Consider the following 19630-nt stretch of genomic DNA (forward strand, 5'->3'; position numbering starts at 1 on the left):
CTAATACCCATGTTATTCCGCTGGCCACAATTTCCAATTGCATAATCCACTCTCCACCATTTCTGTAACTACACCAATTTTGCATCAGTTTGCCATGCAGGTCCTTGTCAAAGTCTACATTAATTTTATCAATTGCTCTGCCCATGTCAATACATTTTGTTATCCCCCTTTAAAATTCTATCAAATTAGTCAGACAGGATTCCCCTGACAAAACTATGGTACCTTTGATTAATCACTGCCTTTCTAAGTTTGATTGAACCTATTGCTCAATATTTTTTTCCAATAACTTCCACATCACTGACTTAGAGGCCTATAATTATCTGACTTCTCTCTGCTGCCCTTCTTAAATAAAGCAATGATCCAGTCATTTGGTACAACATTAGTAGCCAGCAAGGACTGAAGTACATGTCAGAGCCCAGCAATCTCCTTCCCCGCCTCTGTACATCCCAGCAGTTCATTAAACCCACGATAATAGCTAATACTTTATTTTTAATGCTAAAATGTCCTGGAACTTCACCTGACCCCTCCATGAATTCTCCAACTAAAATGCCCTTCTCCTGCATGACTACAGACCTCATCTATACTATTTGGCTTAAGGACATGACACTTTGGTCCCCAATGGGTCTTGCTCTTTCCTTGATTGCCCTCTTGTCTTGAATATACTTATGAAATGCTTTGTGGTTTTTCTTAACCTTACACACCACCATTATATTGTGACCCATGCTACTCCTACATGGCTCCTTTAATATTGTTCTTTGACCTTCCAAACTCATCTTATTTTTCCTAATTAGCACAAAATAATGCCATGACTTATTTTGTGTGATCCCCCTTGATGGAGGCATGTTTGAAGTAAGGGAGAGATACAAGGGCAAATCCAGCTGCATCTCTGGCTGAAGTGCCAACTGCAATTTTAGTGGAGTTTGGAACTCTGTGCCAGTTCCCAGTGGCTCCAGAATGCAAAGCAACCCAAAGAAGGGAACTGCATGATGGCTTTATTAATAGAGACCATAATGATGATGTGGAGCAAATGGAAAGTTCACACAGTGTGGGATGTTTGTAACAGCTTGAAACTAAAAGACGACAGAATAAAGGACCATTAACAAAACAGCAAAGGCTTCTGGCAGTGTGACAAAGAGCTGAAGCATCAAACAGCTCAACACTGCCACAGGCTGGAAAGCAGTCGCTCCAGCCACTATTTCCTTCACAGAGAGTGCACGGGGTTTGGTATGAAGTAAAAGTTCCTCTGAATTTTATGGCCAGACACAAGGAAGCCTCACAAAATGTTCGACACAGAGAAAGGCTTCTACATAATCATCCACACCCTCCCCCCCCCCCCCCCCCCCCCCCCACCAAAGACCTGTGGGCAGGCATAGTATGGGTTAAATATCAAGTAAATCACATCTAGCCACCTGGATTGGATAAAAGTAAATAAATCTTACACATTAAAATTTAATGGCTATAAAAGAAAAAAGGTCTTGTGGTTCAAAGTGGAGAGAGCATGATGTTGCTATTACTTTACAGGCTAAGCCCTAATGAATGGAGTGAACCAGAGGTCGAGAGTAATCGCTTTTCTCTGCTTGACAGCTTCTGGTTTGGAATCGGAGCTTTCACTTTACAAGGTAAAGAGTCACCGAGCCCTGATCAGAATTGCGGAGATACACAGGAAGTCCGAGTCTACCATTTATTTGTCAGCTGATAAAGATCTGCCCAGGCCAATTCCACTTTCAAATTCCTTTAAATCTACGTTTCATCCCCTTGCTCTCCTGATGTTAGTAACATTATGATATTAAAAGTCAGAGATTAATGGACAAAGTAGATGCTAAGACACTGTTTCGTCCATTGGGGGTGCCTTGAACTTGAAGGTGTAGCTTCAAATCATCACATTGCCCTTTAGAGATAGAAATGAGGAGGGATTTTTTTGTCTCAAAAGGTTGTGACACCATGGTATTTTTTTTAAACCCAGAGTTGTGGAGGTGGAATCATTGAATATATTCAGAGAGAATATTCAGGTCAAGGCTGGATCAGTGTAGGCAAGATCAATAAACTCCTTCAGCATGCTCCGTTGTTCAACATCAAACAGATTCGTAGTTTTTAGACACCCCATCATGGCAATCCCTTCAGAAACTTTTGGGCTTTAATAAAATCACTTCCCTTTCTTCTCAGTTTTAATGAGAATAGCCCGTCTGCTCAACTTCTCCTTGTATCACCCTCTTCATCTGGAGTCAATTGTACGAACCTTATCTATACTCCATCCTCCATGTTATAAATATTCTCAATTACCTGCTGCATCTGCATGGCAACCCTTTCTATTTCATGCATTAGAACCCCTAGATTGCTTTGGTTTGCAACATTTTGTTGAATCACTCCATTTAAATAATAATTTGCTTTTTCATTATTCTTTCCTTGGATTTTTTACATTACGGTCCACTAGTCACCATCTTACCCATCTATTTAACCTATTCCCTTGCAGATGGGAATATTTCCTATTCACATCTTTAAGCTGCTTAATTAAACAGGAACTCAACATTTGCATTTATCCCTGCAAGAATATTCCGCCACTCTTCAAAATAATGGTTTACATTGTTCTTTACTCTTGTGATCTTAGGTCAACAAGATCCCATTAAATATTTTATTTAAATGTAATATGCCATGTCCCATTAGCATTTCCTCATCCTCTTCTGTGCACCCTATCCAATCTTTACTTCGAATTGAAATGTTCCTGGTCCTGTTAAAATCTTCAGCAGTCCCCTTTATACATTCTTATTCTGTCCTCAGCGTGTGTTTCGCACATGGTTACAGAAAAACAAAGTACATGACGTGACACCTTTCAAGTGACACAATCCATGACTGAGGTGACCTGAACTTTGAGGAATATTCCAGGGGTTTAAGCACATTCCTTGAATACCTTTCTTGTTCTTTTCTTCCATGCTTTGTCCAAAAATAAATTCCATGATTCTTTCTAACTACCTTATTGACTTCATTCTACTGGTAACAGCTACTGCTCAAACTCTGAAGTCTGCTTTCACAGAAGAATGGTATTGGGGAATGCACTTTTAGAAGTTGGACCCTAGCCAACAGAAGTTTCTTCAGAAGAGATTAACTGGATGACCATGCATGGTTCTGGTTACCAGTTTGCCTCAGAATACAGAGGCACTGGAACATTTGCAATAGTTTTCTCAAAGTGCAGAAGAAGATATCAGGGATTTCAGGAAGATAGTAAATGGCTTGGGGAAGGAGTGTGATTGGGGTGGGGCAGTCTTTGGTTCAGAATAGAGGATGAAAAAATGCAGGCATAAACTAAGAAATCTTTAAGGTTATTAAACAATGCTATTATTTATGGGAAGGAGTAGGGATCTATCATAAACTGGGGTGAAAATAGACATCAACACTGACAAGTGCTAAATAAATTTTTTTGGAAGTTCTTTAGACCAGTGGTTCTCAACCACTTTCTTTCCACTCACAAACCACTAAGTAATCCCTATGCAATCAGTGCTCTGTGATTAGTGAGGGATTGCTTAAGGTGGGATGTGACTGGGAAGGGAAGGTTGAGAATTACTGCTCTGGACCCAATTGTTACTGAAATATTTTGCTTGAGAAAAATTGTCATTGGTGCATTGGTGCACGAGTCAACTAGGTACGATTAAAACAGTGGACTTCAAACTTTTTCTTTCTACTCACATACCACCTTAAACAATCCCTTACTAATCACAGAGCACCTATGGCATAGGTAATACTTAAAGTGGTATGTGAGAGGAAAGAAAAAAGTTGAAAACCACTGCTTTAGACAAATGGTGGTTAGTACACAGAATGTAATATCAACAATAAAGGAAGCATAAAGATAAAAAAATGAAAAATGGGAAAAGCTATGCTCCGGAACTATGAGAAATACAATAAACATGAGGTTACGCATGATACAATATAATTGGTTACACAGGCTATATATCACGCCCCAAAAGTTAAATAAGTGGGACCCAACAGTATCAGAGAGATGTTTTCGCTGTAAGAAGGAAACGGGAACAAAGTACATGCAATTTGGGCATGTGAGAAAGTGAAAAAGTTTTGGGAAGATCTAAATTAAATAAAATCACAAAAAGCAATATACCAAAGAATCCAGAGATCTTTTTTCTAAGTAATATAACAAGTAAAGAACTAGCCCTCAAATTGGATGAAGCACAAAAAAGATTTATTATGATAGCCTTAGCTGTAGCAAAAAAATGTGTAATGTCAACCTGGAAATCAGAAGAGAGCCTGAGAATACAGCAATGGTACATAGAAATTAATAAATGTATTCCATTAGAAAAAATAACATACAATTTAAAAAATAAAGTCACAGTATTTGGGAACAAATTTGGGAACCGTACATGGAACACAACAGAGAGGGCATACTGTGGACTTCCACCCCCTAAAACGATAGAATGAGAAGAAGACTAAATGAACTGACCCAGTGTGTAAAAGTAGATGACACAATTTTCTTGTTTATTTTCATTGTGTGATGACATTGTTTAATGGGTTTATTGTATTGTACATGTTGAATTTTAGTGGGTAGGGAGGGGAGTGGGAAGGAGGGAGGGAAGGGAGGTGTGGAAAAAGGGGAGAAAATGACTGTGTATATTCAAGAGGGAAATGTTTGTGTGTATTTTGGTTAATGTGGCTCATAGTGTGAAAAATAAAAAAAATTTAAAAACAATAAAGGAAGTAGAATGAAGATCAACAGTTGGGTGAGGTGAGTGGAGCTTGATATGGAACATAAATGATCAATTTTATCTCTGTTGTAAGATATATTGGATAGTATTTTCTAACAGGTGCAGAACCACATCCCAAAGCCTTGTCCACACGTGTCATTGGGAGTGTCTGGTGGCTATTTGTCATTATTTTCTTGACGACGTATGCAACCAATTTTGGAGCTTCATTAAACCCAGAGAACCAGAGGCCATTAATCAAATCCTTCAATGACCTTGCAAAACAAAGTGAAATTGAATATGGGACATTGAAAGCTGGATCCACATTCCAGTTCTTCAAGGTAGGTGCTTTTATCCAGCATAATCCATCCCCTCCCCAACCTAGATCTTACCAGATATAAATAGAGTTTCAAATAGAGTGGCAACAAAAGTGCCAAAACTCCAGTCACAAATAGACAGGTTTAGCTATTACTGCCTCTACTTGTACCATTTTCACATCAATAAGAAGGCGCAACCATTATACAAAAGCAAGGCTGTGAAAGACAGTGCTGTTGGAATGAGATTTTGAGAATTTTTTTTAAAATGTGGACAGTTTTAAGGAGTCCCCAATCACTACACATGAATGAGGTGCATAATGGTTGAATTGCCAGATGAGGGAAATGAGAACCAAGAATGCAAGTTCAAAATTCACAACAGCAGCATGGGAACTTTAATTTGTTTTTTAATTAGCTAGCGTCTCTTGGATTGTTATCAAACACGAACTAGCTCACAATTGCACTTAGGATAAGAAAGCATGCGGCTTCATGGCCATCGTCTTACCTGCCTTCTTAAACTACTTTAGGAGCAAACGAGAGATTTACTGACAGCCATTTACATCCTTTCAGAGTGACTCAGGAATAATAGCAGGTTTAGCTGTGACACCCATATTCTAAAGAATGGAAAACAAAAACATCCTGGTAACTAAGCAGTGAAGAGAAGCTCATTGATAAAGAAATGTACAAAGCAATAGGACTTAAGTCATATTTACAACCAACATTTACAACCAACATATTAAGTCAGATTCAGATTTATTGTCAGAGTACATACATGACATTACATACAACCCCAAGATTCCTTTTCCTGCAGGCGGAGCAGAACTGCCACCTATTGGCAGTACAAAACAAACTGACTCAATGTACACATGTAAATAGATTTAAAAATGTAAACAAACTGACTGCAATAGAGGGGGGGAAATACTCAATAAAATGCAATAGTAAGAGTCCTTAAATAAGTCCCTGATTATTTGTTGTTGAGGAGTCTGATGGTAGCGGGGTAGCAGCTGTCCCTGAACCCGAAGGCATCTATACCCCTTTCCTGATGTTAGCAGAGAGAATAGTGTGTGCACTGGGGGTGTGGCTCCTTGATGATTGCTGCTGCCCTCTGATGGCAGCATTCCCTATTATCAACAGAGGAGAGGGTTTTACCTGTAATGTCCTGGACCATATCCACTACCTTTTGCAGGGCTTTACGCTCAGGGGCATTGGTGTCCCCATATCAGACCATGATGCAGCCAAACAGCACACTTTCCACCATACATGTGTAGAAATGTCATATCAAACCTTCACAAATTCCTGAGGAAGAAGAGGTGCTGATGTCCTTTCTTCACAATGCCATTGGTGTGTTAAGGCCAGGAAAGATCCTCTGAGACCATTTGCTCATCCTCTCCACCTCTGATCCACCAATGATCACTGGATCGTAAATTCAAACATAATTACCCTCAGTGGAGGCTAATAATCCAAACGTGACATACTGTAGCAATGAACAAGCAAGGGTTTGATTGAAGGTCGAGTCAATCAAACCCTACATTCCTCAACTGAAGCAAAATAGAAGACATTAAAGATTGAAATTAAAAACAAAATACTCAGGTCAGGGAGCAGCAATGTGGATGGAAACAGTTAACTGGGATAGGACTAGGAGTTAAAATTGAACAGTTTAAAGAATTGGGAGAGGAGGATGACTGAAGAAGTCTAAATGGTAATGGTGATCATGGAGTGGTACTAATGTAAAAGGACAAAAATGGGATGTAAAAAAAGCAATTAAAGATAGATTCAGAAGTCTGGCCAAATAAGTGCGTGGCATTTATATCATTTCTAATTAACCTTCCATAAATTAATGCAACCTTTATAATATGCATTTCCCCTTTCACATCTGACAGTTATCAAAAATTCAAGTCTACCATGAGATCTATTCAACAATGAACAGCAAATTTAATTCTGTCCTTGTGAATACAATGAATGAAGGAAAGGAACGTGTACTCAACTCAAATTACGCCCTTATTGGTGAATCGGCAACATTAGACTTGGTCGTGGCCAAGAACTGCAACTTGATGAGGGTGCCAGACATTGCTGCTGTAAGGGGATATGGACTTGCCACTCGCTCTGGTGAGTTGCACCCTTACGGCCAAGTGCAAGAACACAACAAACAGGAAGAGGAGGCAGCTATCTGGACCAACAAGCCTGCTCCATCATGGATGAGTTGGCCGTCACCTCCCTGTCTTTTCTTCATAACCCTCAATTCCCATACTATGTAAAAATAAACCTCACCAGTACCCAGAACAGTTGCAGCGTAACCTCCTTGTTGGTAAAGTCAATTCCAGAAGTGATGAAGTCCAACATTCCATTTGCCCTCTTATTTTTTGAGATTCTAACACAAGCACTCCCATGGCTCCCTGTACAACAGCATGCTGCAATCTTTCACTATTTAAATAATCTGATCTATTTTTTGTTCCAAAGTGGATGATCTGGCATTTGCCAACATTATCAAACTGTTACACACATCCTAATCTGAAATATATCTGCCTGCAGGCTTTCTGCATCCTTTATACCGGCCATTCTCAAACTTTTTTATGCTATGCCCCCTTTAGGACAATGCTCAAAGTCCATGGGCCCCTCTTCCCTATGAAGCGGTCAAGTTTCAGTTTCTTGCATACTTCTTCCCTACCGATTTCATTAAAAAAAATTTATGTTAAGCAAGGTAAAGAGAAAGTAAGGCTTTTACTTACATGTGCTGTGGCCCCCATTGAGAATGGCTGCTCTATACAATTTGCTTTTCCATTCAATTAAGTGCCATTGTTAGATGCACTTGAGGTTCTTCAGAGAATTAGATCACAAGTAGTTTCCAGGCTCTAATACCCTAACAAGGTTAAATTGCTGCATAAATGTTCTTTCCTCTCACCTCTAATTTCATGTTTTCTCATGTTCTTGGTTACATTAATGATATATTTTGTTTCTTTGTTCTGTTTGTGGCCCAAGGTGATTCTCTCAGAGATGATTTAAGTTTAGCCATTTTGGAATTGGAGGAGTCAGGAAACCTGCATCTGATGAAGGCCAAGTGGTGGAGGTCTTCCTGCAATGAAGAGAGCTCAGGTCAATGGAGTCCACTCAAGTTAAACCATATTGGAGGTGCCTTACTCCTTCTCGCAATTGGATTGGCATTGGCCTTGGTCATTGCTTTCATTGAATTGGCCATGAAGTCAAGAACAAAGGCTAATCAAGATGTACGCATTTTAATCCTTTTCCATCGTGGCCAACAATTGTTTTATTTTTTTTATCTGCTTTCACATCACAATGCAGCAAATAGAGCAATGATCCAACATCCTGGTTCTTGATGTCTTAGTCCCCAATGCAGCTGAAATAATTCATTTTCCAAACAGAAAATTTGGGTGGGGGGGGGTGGAATTTGAGTCAAGTCAGCTTGCATTCTTTCTAACATATTCTCTCACGCCCATTGTGTGCACTCCTCTGATATGCACAAACATCCCCAGACACTCCTTTGCAAATGCCTTCTCTCTTCCACCTTTTAATTCTCATCTTGATGCAAGCACACCCTACTGCACATTTACAAGAGATCTCCATCAACCCTTACCAACCCTCTCCAGTTCCTGGATAACCAATGCCTTAATTCTTAAAAGCATCATCTTTCAGTGCCTCAGATCATACCTCTTACGATTTCTGTGTTCTATTCTGGTGGGGGGGTTCCAGTGGTTCTTTTATTGTGTGGAGTAAGATGGTAAGGCAGGATGGAGGGTGATGTTCAAAGCCTAATATTAGCTTGGTGTTTTCGTACGGATTTAAGCTAACACCCCAAGCATGTCCCACACCATTTCTCCCAAGACAAACTGAAGGCAAAGGAAATCGGGCCAGAAAGAATGGAGATGAATGATGGTTGGGGAATGGGGAAGGAAAGAAGTCTTTTTGCTCCTCGGAATCCTTGGAAGAAAGTGGCAGCTCAGGGTTGCTGCACGGTGAGAAAGTCAGTCTTTAGTTTCAGACTGGAGTTGCACAGAAATAGACCTCTAAACGACTTGAGAACTTTTGAGACTGAGCAATGAACAGGGTGCACTCCTAAACTGCTCTACAGAATACACCATGAAAGGACTACATTAGTATAAGCTGTGATCAGAATTCATGTTCTTACTCTTTCATTATTTGTTCATTTACAGAAATCTTTTTGCAACATTTTCACTGAAGAAATTCATCTTCGATTTAAAGGGAGAAATGAGGTCAAAAAGACCAAGGCCTGAGTTCCCAGTGGAAGATGGAAAGTTCAATTTAATATACAATTTTCTTCTATTAAATGTTAACCTGGAAAATTACAGCACGTAGCTGAACTCCCAATATAATGGGGGTAATTAATTCATGCAACAATTCTAAACCTCACATTGAAAGTTGTAATTCTGCTGCACAGATTTATAAAAACATCGCCAGGACTGGAAACTCGTTTTGATAAGTTATGATTGTTTACTTTGAACAGAAGTGTATAAAATTATGAGGGACCAGGAATAAATAACAACTTTTTCCACTTAGCAGAAGGGTCAAGAAATAGTGAGAATAGATTAATTGGGAGGATGAGGAAAGGCTCTTTCATCCACATCTTCAAACCACTTCCTTTTGTGTCATAAATTTTCTGTAATACAATGCAAGGCATCATCTGGAATAAATTGAATAATGTTAAATAGGAAAGCCTTCAGATACTGGGTTTGAGTGCAATATATAATTGTGCTGGAGTTTCTCTCATTTTTAAAAAATTCACACACCTGCTTGTTTTTGGTTATACCAGACGAAGGGCCCGGGTCAAAACATTCGTTACCCTTTACTTCCCAAGGATGATGCGTGACCTGCCGAGTTTCTCCAGTGTGTTTGTGCATCGCAAACAGCAAATAATGGAGATCAATTCTGAATTATGAGACCTGGAAATTGTGGAAGAAAAGGATTTTCAAAGGGAAGTGACGAGATCCAGAGGAATGATTTTGAGTTGTGGCAGAAAATCCCACAAAGTACCTCAATTTTAACTTTGGAATCAACAAATTAAAACCGGATGAGCTCCATAGTAGGTGAGAACTCCATTTCTCCAGGTTACTCTAAATTTACCTGCATGTACTTTAGCAAAGTTCCACAAACCACTGAAATTACACAGACACTTTATTCTGACCTCAGGAATGCACAACCTTAATAACAATTAAGATTGGATATCCCATGAGTTACTTGTAGCATTGTCTCAAGTTATATCAATGCAAGTATCTCAGCAGTCTGTGGACTGACAAGGAGAGAATGAATGTCCTTGGAAACAAACAGGTAGGTGCACTGAAGTCTGCAGACATGCCTTTTAACGTCTTGAGTAACATCTCCAATATTTCAAACATCAAACTATATTTAAGTTACACTATTAAGTTCATTTTGAAAATGTTTTTTAAAATATTGCTAAAAACATTTTAAATATTGTAAAAATGTAAATAAAATCTGCCATAACACTCACAACAAAATTTTTCAAAAAGTTTGCTTCCTGAAAAAGAATTGGTGGTTGTGATGGACAACTCAGATTTTCTGCAGCATGTAGGAAGTTGGAGAAACATTCAATTACCTTTTATTGAATTTTGCATGTTTAATGATGCTGACACATTGCGTTAGTTCAACTGACCTAAAAATGTTTTGCCATTGATTTTCATTTGCACTCAGCATCTGATGCCTCCTGTGTCAGTGTCCAACAATAGTCGGCCAGCATTGATGGATTCCAGTTGCCCTGATACCACTTTTCCATGGACGCAATGTCCTGGTGAAACCTTTCCCCATGTTCATCATTGATTGCACCAAGATCTGCAGGGAAGTCCAAGTGCTAATGCAGAAAATGATTTTTCAGTGACCTGTTTCACTTCATGATTAAAGTAGATTTGAAATGTAACAGGAAACCACAAAAAAAGGTTACGTCTAAAAATAAATACATGATAAGAACATTTTAAGGTGATTTTCAGGATTAGAAGCCTAAAATCATAAAATACACTAAAAGTGCTCAGGAAGCAAAAACTTTGTTTTCTGCCTCAATCACATTAAAAAACATCACAAACACTGGGGGGGGGGGGGGGGGGAGAGAGGGGGAGGGGTGGTGGGGGGAATATTGTTTCAAAAGAGACCATTTACCTCCAAGGATTTGTACATGAGGTGGGAAAGCAAAGAAGTGTAAATCCAGCACAAATGCTCCACAAATGTTCAGGGTGTAGGACGAGTACCACAATCGAGGTTATTAAGTGAAAGCAGAAATTGATAAAAATACAGTACACAGTTTAGGCACTATTCTGCCAAGAAATAACGTCAGGTTGATGTACTCTCATCAGAACATTTGAAATGTCATCCACTTGAAATGAATTGCACTACAAGTTTGCCACACATGCTGTCCAGCCGACTGAGCATATCCAGCATTTTGTACTTCGAGTTAAGAAAATCTGCAGATGCCAGGGTCTGGTGCAATACACAAAAGTGCTGAAGAAATTCAGCAGGTCACCCACCATCCAGAGGAAGTAAACGGCAAGTCAACATTTCAGATCAGAGTCTTTCCTTGGAAACAGGTGGATGGCCGAATAAAATTTTTTAAAAATTGAGGGGAGGATGGAGCACAAGCTAACAGGTAAGGAGTAACAGAGGTAGAGAGAAAGGTAAAGTGATAAGGAGAGAGGGTTAAGAAGGGTAGCTCTCTGATGGAAGGAAGCAAAGGGAATGGAGAGACGAAAGGATAGGGAAAGAGAAGGGAGATTGGAGAAGAAACTATCTCCCACTCTGCATCCAGTATCCGCAACGTAGAGGAGAAAAGAATTGGCATCAGGAGCACAGGCCGGATGCAGTAAATGATCGCTACAGGTTCACAAGTGAAGTGTTGTTTCATTTGGGGGGGGGGGGGGGCTTTCATCTCCAATCTACAGCATCTGCTTTTTCAGTAATGAACGGGGGTTGAATCTGTGAGAATGTTAGTAGAACAGGGCTTTCAATAAATTGAGTGATTTGAATAAATATTTTGAATACTCACCTCATCAAAAACCTCCAATCTGAAAAGCAAGCAGAATCTATTCCTTTGGGACTGACTAGATCTAGACTGCACAACTGAATGGGAAATAACCAATGGCAACTGGACCTTCAGCAGTCATAGCCTCAAACAGTGGGATTCCCTTCATAAACTCCGCCTCTTTCTCATGAAACTCTTAATACCCACCCCAATGAGCAAGTTTAGTGTCAACCTTTGATTACAAATCTCTATTAAAGCACCATGTTACGGAAACTATTAGGGTAAATTACTTTCAAGAAGCTCTAAACTTGGAGGCGAAGAAGCAAAAATCGCACAAATATATTTTAGGTCAGTTTAAATCAGAAATCAAGGGCTCAAAAACATCCCGATCGATGTTATGCAGAATTTGCAAATTCCTGGAACAAGTTACTGTACCTCTGTCTCCGATTTCTGGTCTTTCGAGAACAATGCTTCATTTCAGCCTGGACAATTGGATTGAAAAAGGGAAATTAACACATTTAGAGAAGTTCAAAACATTTCTTGAGACAAGTCCTTTAAGTGGGAAAACCCAAAAACATGATACTAGAAATCTGAAATACAGTCAAAAATTGCTAGAAATACTCTGTGGGCCAGATGGCATCTGTGGAGAAAGGATCAGAATTTTCAGATGAATGACCTTCAAAACATGAACGGTTTCTCTCCTTGCAAATGTTGTCTGAGCCACTTAAGATTTCCTGCAATTCCCACTTCTAACCTTTTTACAAACTGATAAATTGTGCCACTTATGATGGTCAAGAATGGCTGTTCCCAACAATGTCACACAAGTGGTCAAGTCTAGCAGAGGTATGTCACAAGCAAAACAAGCTTCAAATCATATCCATTTCTGCTCTGCCTGATCTGAGAAAAGGTCAATATTCTTCAGTACTAATCTGTTCCTTTTAAAATCTTGCACGTCTTTAGTAATCGCATTATCTTTTACTTGGACGATACTCTGCAAAAACATTAAAATCAGCATGAGCACACAAGGACCACACTCATTGTCTCAATAAGACCTTGCCCTCCAATACAGAATATTTTTTTCTTAATGCATTTTTCATTAGTTAATTTAATACAATGTTTATTTAGTTTTAGAAGCCAATAGCCACGGTGGCTTTGAGTTTGATGGTCTCAGTTAATAAAAGAATTTAATATCAATTGATGCAATCAATAAGCAATGCAATTTCCAAGTCAGAAGGATGAAACTTAACATAAAAGGATGGCTGACTTGCAGCTAGTAGTTGAATGTTTGAAGAATATTTTGCTAATTGGTTTGCAAAATGTATTACTGACTTGGCCAACATTTGCTGCCATGTTTAATTATCCAATAAATCGTCGTGAGCACCTTTACTGGAATTGCTGTTGTCATTCTGATTAATATATACTCAATTTTTGGGGCTAAGGAACTCGAGGAATTAGACTTAAGAAGAAAGAAACAACAATATAATTACAAGTTAAGAGGTTGTGCCTTTGAGGGAAATCTGCAGGTGATGCTCCCAAGCACCTGCTGGTCTGGACTTTCTCTGAAGGCAGAGGTCGTTGGTTAAGAATGTGCTGTTGAAGATGCTTTGGCATATAACTGCAGTGTAAATTGCAAATTTTTTATTGTAGTGGTGGGCGGGCGGGGGGGGGGGGGGGAGAAGAGAGCAGGAGAACCATGATTTGAAAATAATCAAAAATGACTTGTACATATGAGAATCAAATAAACTAGTTGCTAGAAATCCAAAATATCAACAGAAAAGGCTAGAAACCCTTTGTACAGACAGCCAGTGTGCAAGAGAAGCAGATAAAATTTTCTGTTTTCATTGCACACAATAGTTGTCCATGTACTTTTTTACTAAAAGTTTCTTCTGAGGTCTGCAAGTTGTGAATAATGACCAAATAAGCCAGAGTTTAGACAAGAGTTACAAAGTGCAGATGGATACACTGCTCCATCAAACCTATTCTACATCCCTGTAACATATACCATGATGTTCTACTTATCTGACCAAAGCAAAGGAAGAGAAACTGGGCATTTATATGTTTGACACATTTTTCATAAAGACACAAACAAAAATTACAGTACTAAACACTCCTTCCAAAATAATCTGTATTTAATTTATACACATGGTATTATCTGGTTGATCACATAAAATACAGTAAGGTTTCTCTCTTTCCCAATCTGCTCCCTTGAATGTGTCCCAAGGAGTACATTTCAATGGCATGTTGCTCATGCAGTTCAGCCCAGCAATCTAGAGCAAATGTTACTAACAAAAAGCTTTTCTCAAAATAGGGATCCACTATTCTTTCCAACAGAATATAAACAATTTAAGCATTCTGATGCCCTGAGGTCTAAAGTCTTTTGCTGATGGGATTAACTATACTGTGCATTATTCTTTGTTCTGTCCATATCACTAAGATGTTGAATCTCTTCTTGCAGAGAATTCACATTCGCGACACACTGTGAATGGACCATCTGCTGCCATGCTCCTTAATAAACACAACATCAATGGTTCATTACAAAACAATTCTGGGCTGACCACAAGAAGCAATGTGAATGTAGAAGTTCTAATGGTGTAAAAAAATCACATTATTTCACTGTTGTGACCATTTACACCAGATGATTTCCTTCTCGCTTAGCTTGATGCCCAACACTGAACAAAATCTCCAACCCCCATCCCTACCAAACAGCTCACCCATAACTTTGAGATACACATTTAGGCTCATGTTTTGCTGATCGTTGCCAGTGTGGCTCACGTGAGGAAGTCCAAAGCAGAAAACTTGATCACAAAAATCAAATGGCTTTCAGGCTGTCAAGCTGAAATCTGGCATCAGCATTTAAAAATGGTGCTTCTCCAATTCCACAAGAAACAATTCCTTTTCAAGCCACTGCATCTGAAGGAGTTTTAGTATGGGAATATGGAACTGTAAGGAGTATTATTTCTGCAATTTCTTATGAAGATAAATTGATCTAAATCAACAAAAGTTTGCACTTACCGCCAAGCCACCTTAATACTGACAAACTTTAAAAACTTCAAAAAGTGGACATAAAATTAGGCCTATCATTATAAACTGAAATTTATATTCAATCCACATGATTAAGCTGTATTGTATCAAGATTTTCAGGATGTCAAAGAAAAATTTAATGGAACAACTTCACCAATCAGCCGAACTGGGAAAATAGCACTCGAGATTTTCACATTAGAAAGTCGTGTTTATGATCCCCTCTATCAGCTGAAGCATGCAATTTCGGTTGAAGCCGTGCAGAGGGAATGCTGTATATTCAAAGGTGCTATCTTTGAGAGTTTAAGCCAGTGGTTTTCAAACTTTTTCTTTCCCCTATACCGGGGTGGCCAACCTTTTAATTTTTAATTTAGACAAACAGCACAGAAATAGGCTATTTGGCCCATGGGTCTGTGCCTCCCAATTAACTTACAACCTAGGATGTACTCATGGGCCAAAATAGCCTGTTACTGTGCTGTTTGTCTAAATTAAAAATTAAAAGGTTGGCCACCCCTGCCTTGTACCATAGATGCTCTGTGATTAGTAAGAGATGACTTAAGGTGGTATGGGTGAGTGGGGAAAAAAGGTTGAGAATCACTGCTCTCGATCCAATTGTGACTGAAATATTTTGCTTGAGAAAAATTGTCTTGGCCCATTTCCTTTGGAGTAATGAAACCATGCACATAACGAGTCAATTAGGCACAATAAAAACAGTGATTTTCAAACGATTTCTTTCCACTCACATACCACCTTAAAGAGGACCTATGCCATAGGGATATGTGAGTGGAAAGAAAAAGTTTGAAAACCATTGGATGAAGCAAAGCCCACACTCAAAGTCAACCAGAATTGAATCTCTTTATTCCTTCTCTCGGTTTTCTGCTGACCAGCCAATGCTCTACTCATGCTAGTTTCCTTCCTGTAATTCCATGGGCTCTCATCTTGTTTAGCAGACATGTTGAAGGCCTTATGAAAGTCCAAATACACAACATCCACTGCATCTCCCCTCTATCCAACTTGTGATATCTTTAAAAAATTGCAAAAGATTTGTCAGGCATGATATTCTATTAAGGAAACTATGCTGACTTGGCCCTATCTTTCCATGCACTTCCAGGCATTCCGTAGCCTCATCCTTGAGCATCATCAACTCCAACACCTTCCCAACCACTGACGTCAAGCTAATAGGTCTATAATTTTCTTTCTGCTGCCTCACTCCCTTCTTAAACAGCAGAGTGACATTCGTACTCCTGCAGTCCTCTGGAACCATGCCAGACTAATTCTGATTTCATACTTGATATGGGTCCTACCTCTCTGCTGTTTGAGGGACGGATGCATTTCTCTTACTACAAAGACTTCAACAGTGCTTCACTGATTTTAAGATACTTTGGAATATCCTAAATCACTCCACAAAAACACAAGTTTTCATTTATTCATGGGGAAAGTAAACAAAATATTTGATAGACTTGAAGTATCCTGAACCTGGGGCCCTAGGCTTAAGGTATGGAGCAAGTAGTTTAGTGGGGATTCAAGGAAGATTTCCCCCCCACTCAGAAGTGGTTGGAATTTGGAATCCAGTAATTGAGAGGGTGGTTGAGGCAGAGACACGTTTTAGTCGTTGATGAGCACTTACTTGAATAACCAAAGCAGAGAAGACTAAAGATTAAGTGCTGATAAATAGAATTGAAGACTTGATGGTTGGCATTGTGAAGTGTGCCGATAAACCAGTTTTCACATGACTCTAGTAATTCCACAATTGACTTGGGGAAACCAGCCATAGAAACCAACACAAGACTCCAATAATATCAAGAATCAGATGACACTGTGTTCCTCTGATTGAAGTACAATTACAATCATCAGGAGGTGCAAGTTATACATAATCTGATTCGCTGTGAAAGTGACAAAACATACCTTTGCATTATTTTTTAATCAGCTACCCAACATCGTCACTCAGCACATTTAACTGATTATTCTCAATATTTCATTTGGGGAAAACATCACCATGCAAGACTTCATTATAAACATTCTATTAAGCCTCAAATTGATTCCCCATTACCAGATCCACTAACGGACACCATCCACCTCGCTGTATAAATTAATATTGGCCAACTTGCATCAAACGTCACTATATCCTTAATTATATACAGCATAGCTTAAATTGCTCTAGACATGTATACATACATACAGACAAATGGCGTGGTAATGGACCCTTTCAGCCCACAAGCCCCTGCCACCCAATTACCCTAAAACTCCCAGTACATTTTGAAAGGTGGGAGGGAACCAGAACCCCCAGAGGAAACCCACACAGACAAGGGGAGAACATACAAACACCTTACAGACAGCGCAGGATTCAAACCCTGGACCCAATCGCTGGTGCTGTAATTTTCTTTCTTTTCTTTGGCTTGGCTTCGCGGACGAAGATTTATGGAGGGGGTAAATGTCCACGTCAGCTGCAGGCTCGTTTGTATATCATTGAGCTAACCACTATGCAATTATGCTGCCCTAACTTCAGATAGAATTCATGATTTAAAAATCATTTATAACTGAGTGCTAAACAGGGCTTCCATTCAATCTGAGCCATGAATCATTTTGTTATAGTGGGGATCAAATTTCAACGATGGCATCTGCATTTCAAACCATTTGTTCTTCAAGGGAACAGCTTGAGAAAGGTAACATTTATCCTGATTGTCTTGAGTGAGCAAAAGCAAAACAATGTACATTTCCACAAATACTGTGTCTATACAATAAATGTTTTCTTACATCAAGAATATGGTAGCTGTACATATATAATATATTATTGCTTCTGACACAAAAGCTTTGCTGATCCTTATCAACTTTTCTAATCTGCAAATATATAAATCACAGAAAATAATTACATTCCTCAGGGCCTTCTCCTTCCTCAGTGTCAGTGCAATGCCAAGTTCATTCTCAACATGACAGTTTTCATTTTCACTTTGGTGCCATCTCGTATTTAAAAACTACACTGAAGATACTTCCGCCCAGCCTCTCTGCCAACCAGGCATTCTTGATGACAGCAAGTTTGAGGCTTTCACAACGCAATGCAGCATAATAATTTGTGTGAATAGCTCGACCCATGCCTTCGATAATCACGAGATCAGTCTTCCTCTCCCAGACCACAGTTGCCAATCCTTTGTCAAGCCGACTAAGAGAGAAAGAGATAAAAGACCAGTGTTAACCTCGGCTCCCAGGCCAACACTATCCTCCTAACAATACAAAAAGTCAGTCTGATAACAAGGCCCACATGCATTCACTTGGTATCCCACCACTCCCAAATTAATACACAACCATCAGGCACATCGCAACAACTAAATAGTGCAATTTCACACTCTAACTTCAGAGAATTATGGGAAGGAATTAAAATGGGGAGAAAAATAATGGTGAATAAAACACAATTAAATGGCAAAAATGATCAAAATAAAGAAAGTTTCTAGACATTTTATGGTTCCTCATCATCATCTCCTTAAGCAGGTCGCTGTGATTTAAAAAAGGACCCTGCCACATGTTTTGTGGGTTCAAGAGTGGCTGATGTTCACAACAAGGAACTGCAAATCCACAGATTGGTGAGTTGGTGGCAAATTGGTGGAGGATGAGGGGTCAATTGGATAGTTATGAAGTAGCACGTTTCTTCCATCATTTGCACAGGGGCAACATGTTGCATTATGTGCACTGCCCCTAGATCCTTCTGTATTTAATTTGCCTGCAATCTTTCTCCATTTATCATTTGCTTTTAATTTCCCACTGACCAAAGTGCATGACCTCACACTTTCTAACATTAAAACTCCATTTTCACTAATTTATTCAATCCATCTACACCCTGTTGCAGAACCCAAATATTCTTTTTGCAATAATTTGAATGAATGGGGCAACATCCTTAAAGGGCTGAATGAACCCCTGCCATTTCTTGCGTACTGGCTAATAGCAACTTCTTTAAGTTGGTCTGGTTGAAGTCTTCAGCAATGACAGAGAAGGCATCAGGATATACCATATGATGTTTGTTGCTCATGGCATGCAGATCCTGCGTGCTAGCTTAACACCTGTCTATGAGGTGATATAGACTTAGTCAGAGCAATGGAGTTGAATTCCCTTAGAGGCACCAGATATTTCAGAAGAGGGGAGGAGCACTGAGAAAGGATCGCTGCATCTGAGCAGGCACTGCTGCCACTTCCTTTACCCAGGGACGCTGCCTGGTCCATGCATTGTAGGGAGAAACCTTCAGGCTCAAGGGCCAAGTCCAGGGAGTTAGGGATGAGCCACATCTCTGTGCGGCACAGAACGCAGCAAATCCTCATGTTGCTCTGGTATAGTGATCTTGCCGAGAGGTCCTCAGTTTTATTGAGTGGCTGAACAACTGGAAGTGACTAGTCAGAACACTAGTTGGAAGCCAAGAATCTGGAGGGGTGGTGCTAGAACAACAATCTTCCTCTCAACACCATCAAGAACAAGGAGTGTTTTGTTGACTTTAGGAAGGAGAGGCCAAGGACCACACACCTGTCTACATTGATGCAGGGGGTTAGAACCTTTTGTTGCTGGGTCCATATTTAAGAAGACCTCTCCTGGAGCCAGCACATTGAGATAATTGTGAAGGAACATCAATTCCTTGATTTTCTTAG

General features: G+C 39.5%; 2 protein-coding genes across 6 annotated transcripts in view; one reads left to right on the forward strand and one right to left on the reverse strand.

Moving 5' to 3' along the window:
* The window catches only part of LOC138754378 (probable glutamate receptor), a 41980-nt gene extending 32294 nt beyond the window's left edge, over positions 1-9686 (forward strand). For both annotated transcript variants that reach the window (XM_069918579.1, XM_069918578.1), the window contains exons 7-11: positions 1522-1619; positions 4803-5020; positions 6874-7099; positions 7970-8214; positions 9160-9686. In XM_069918579.1, coding sequence (XP_069774680.1) covers positions 1522-1619; positions 4803-5020; positions 6874-7099; positions 7970-8214; positions 9160-9240 — 868 coding nt within the window. In that variant the 3' untranslated portion in view covers positions 9241-9686. The remainder of the gene's footprint in view (positions 1-1521; positions 1620-4802; positions 5021-6873; positions 7100-7969; positions 8215-9159) is intronic.
* Positions 1-19630, reverse strand: part of pank4 (pantothenate kinase 4 (inactive)) — an 86331-nt gene that overhangs the window by 6492 nt on the left and 60209 nt on the right. For 2 of the 4 annotated variants that reach the window (XM_069918575.1, XM_069918574.1), the window contains one exon: positions 13689-18162. In XM_069918575.1, the coding sequence (XP_069774676.1) occupies positions 17949-18162 (214 nt within the window). In that variant the 3' untranslated portion in view covers positions 13689-17948. Of the gene's footprint in view, positions 1-5498; positions 5608-6277; positions 6407-7892; positions 8064-9753; positions 9907-10634; positions 12470-13688; positions 18163-19630 lie in introns of those variants that run through there. The other 2 variants (XR_011351728.1, XR_011351727.1) reach the window with 2 other exon arrangements.

This window comes from Narcine bancroftii, chromosome 2 (assembly GCF_036971445.1).
Source record: "Narcine bancroftii isolate sNarBan1 chromosome 2, sNarBan1.hap1, whole genome shotgun sequence".
Lineage (NCBI taxonomy): Eukaryota > Metazoa > Chordata > Chondrichthyes > Torpediniformes > Narcinidae > Narcine > Narcine bancroftii.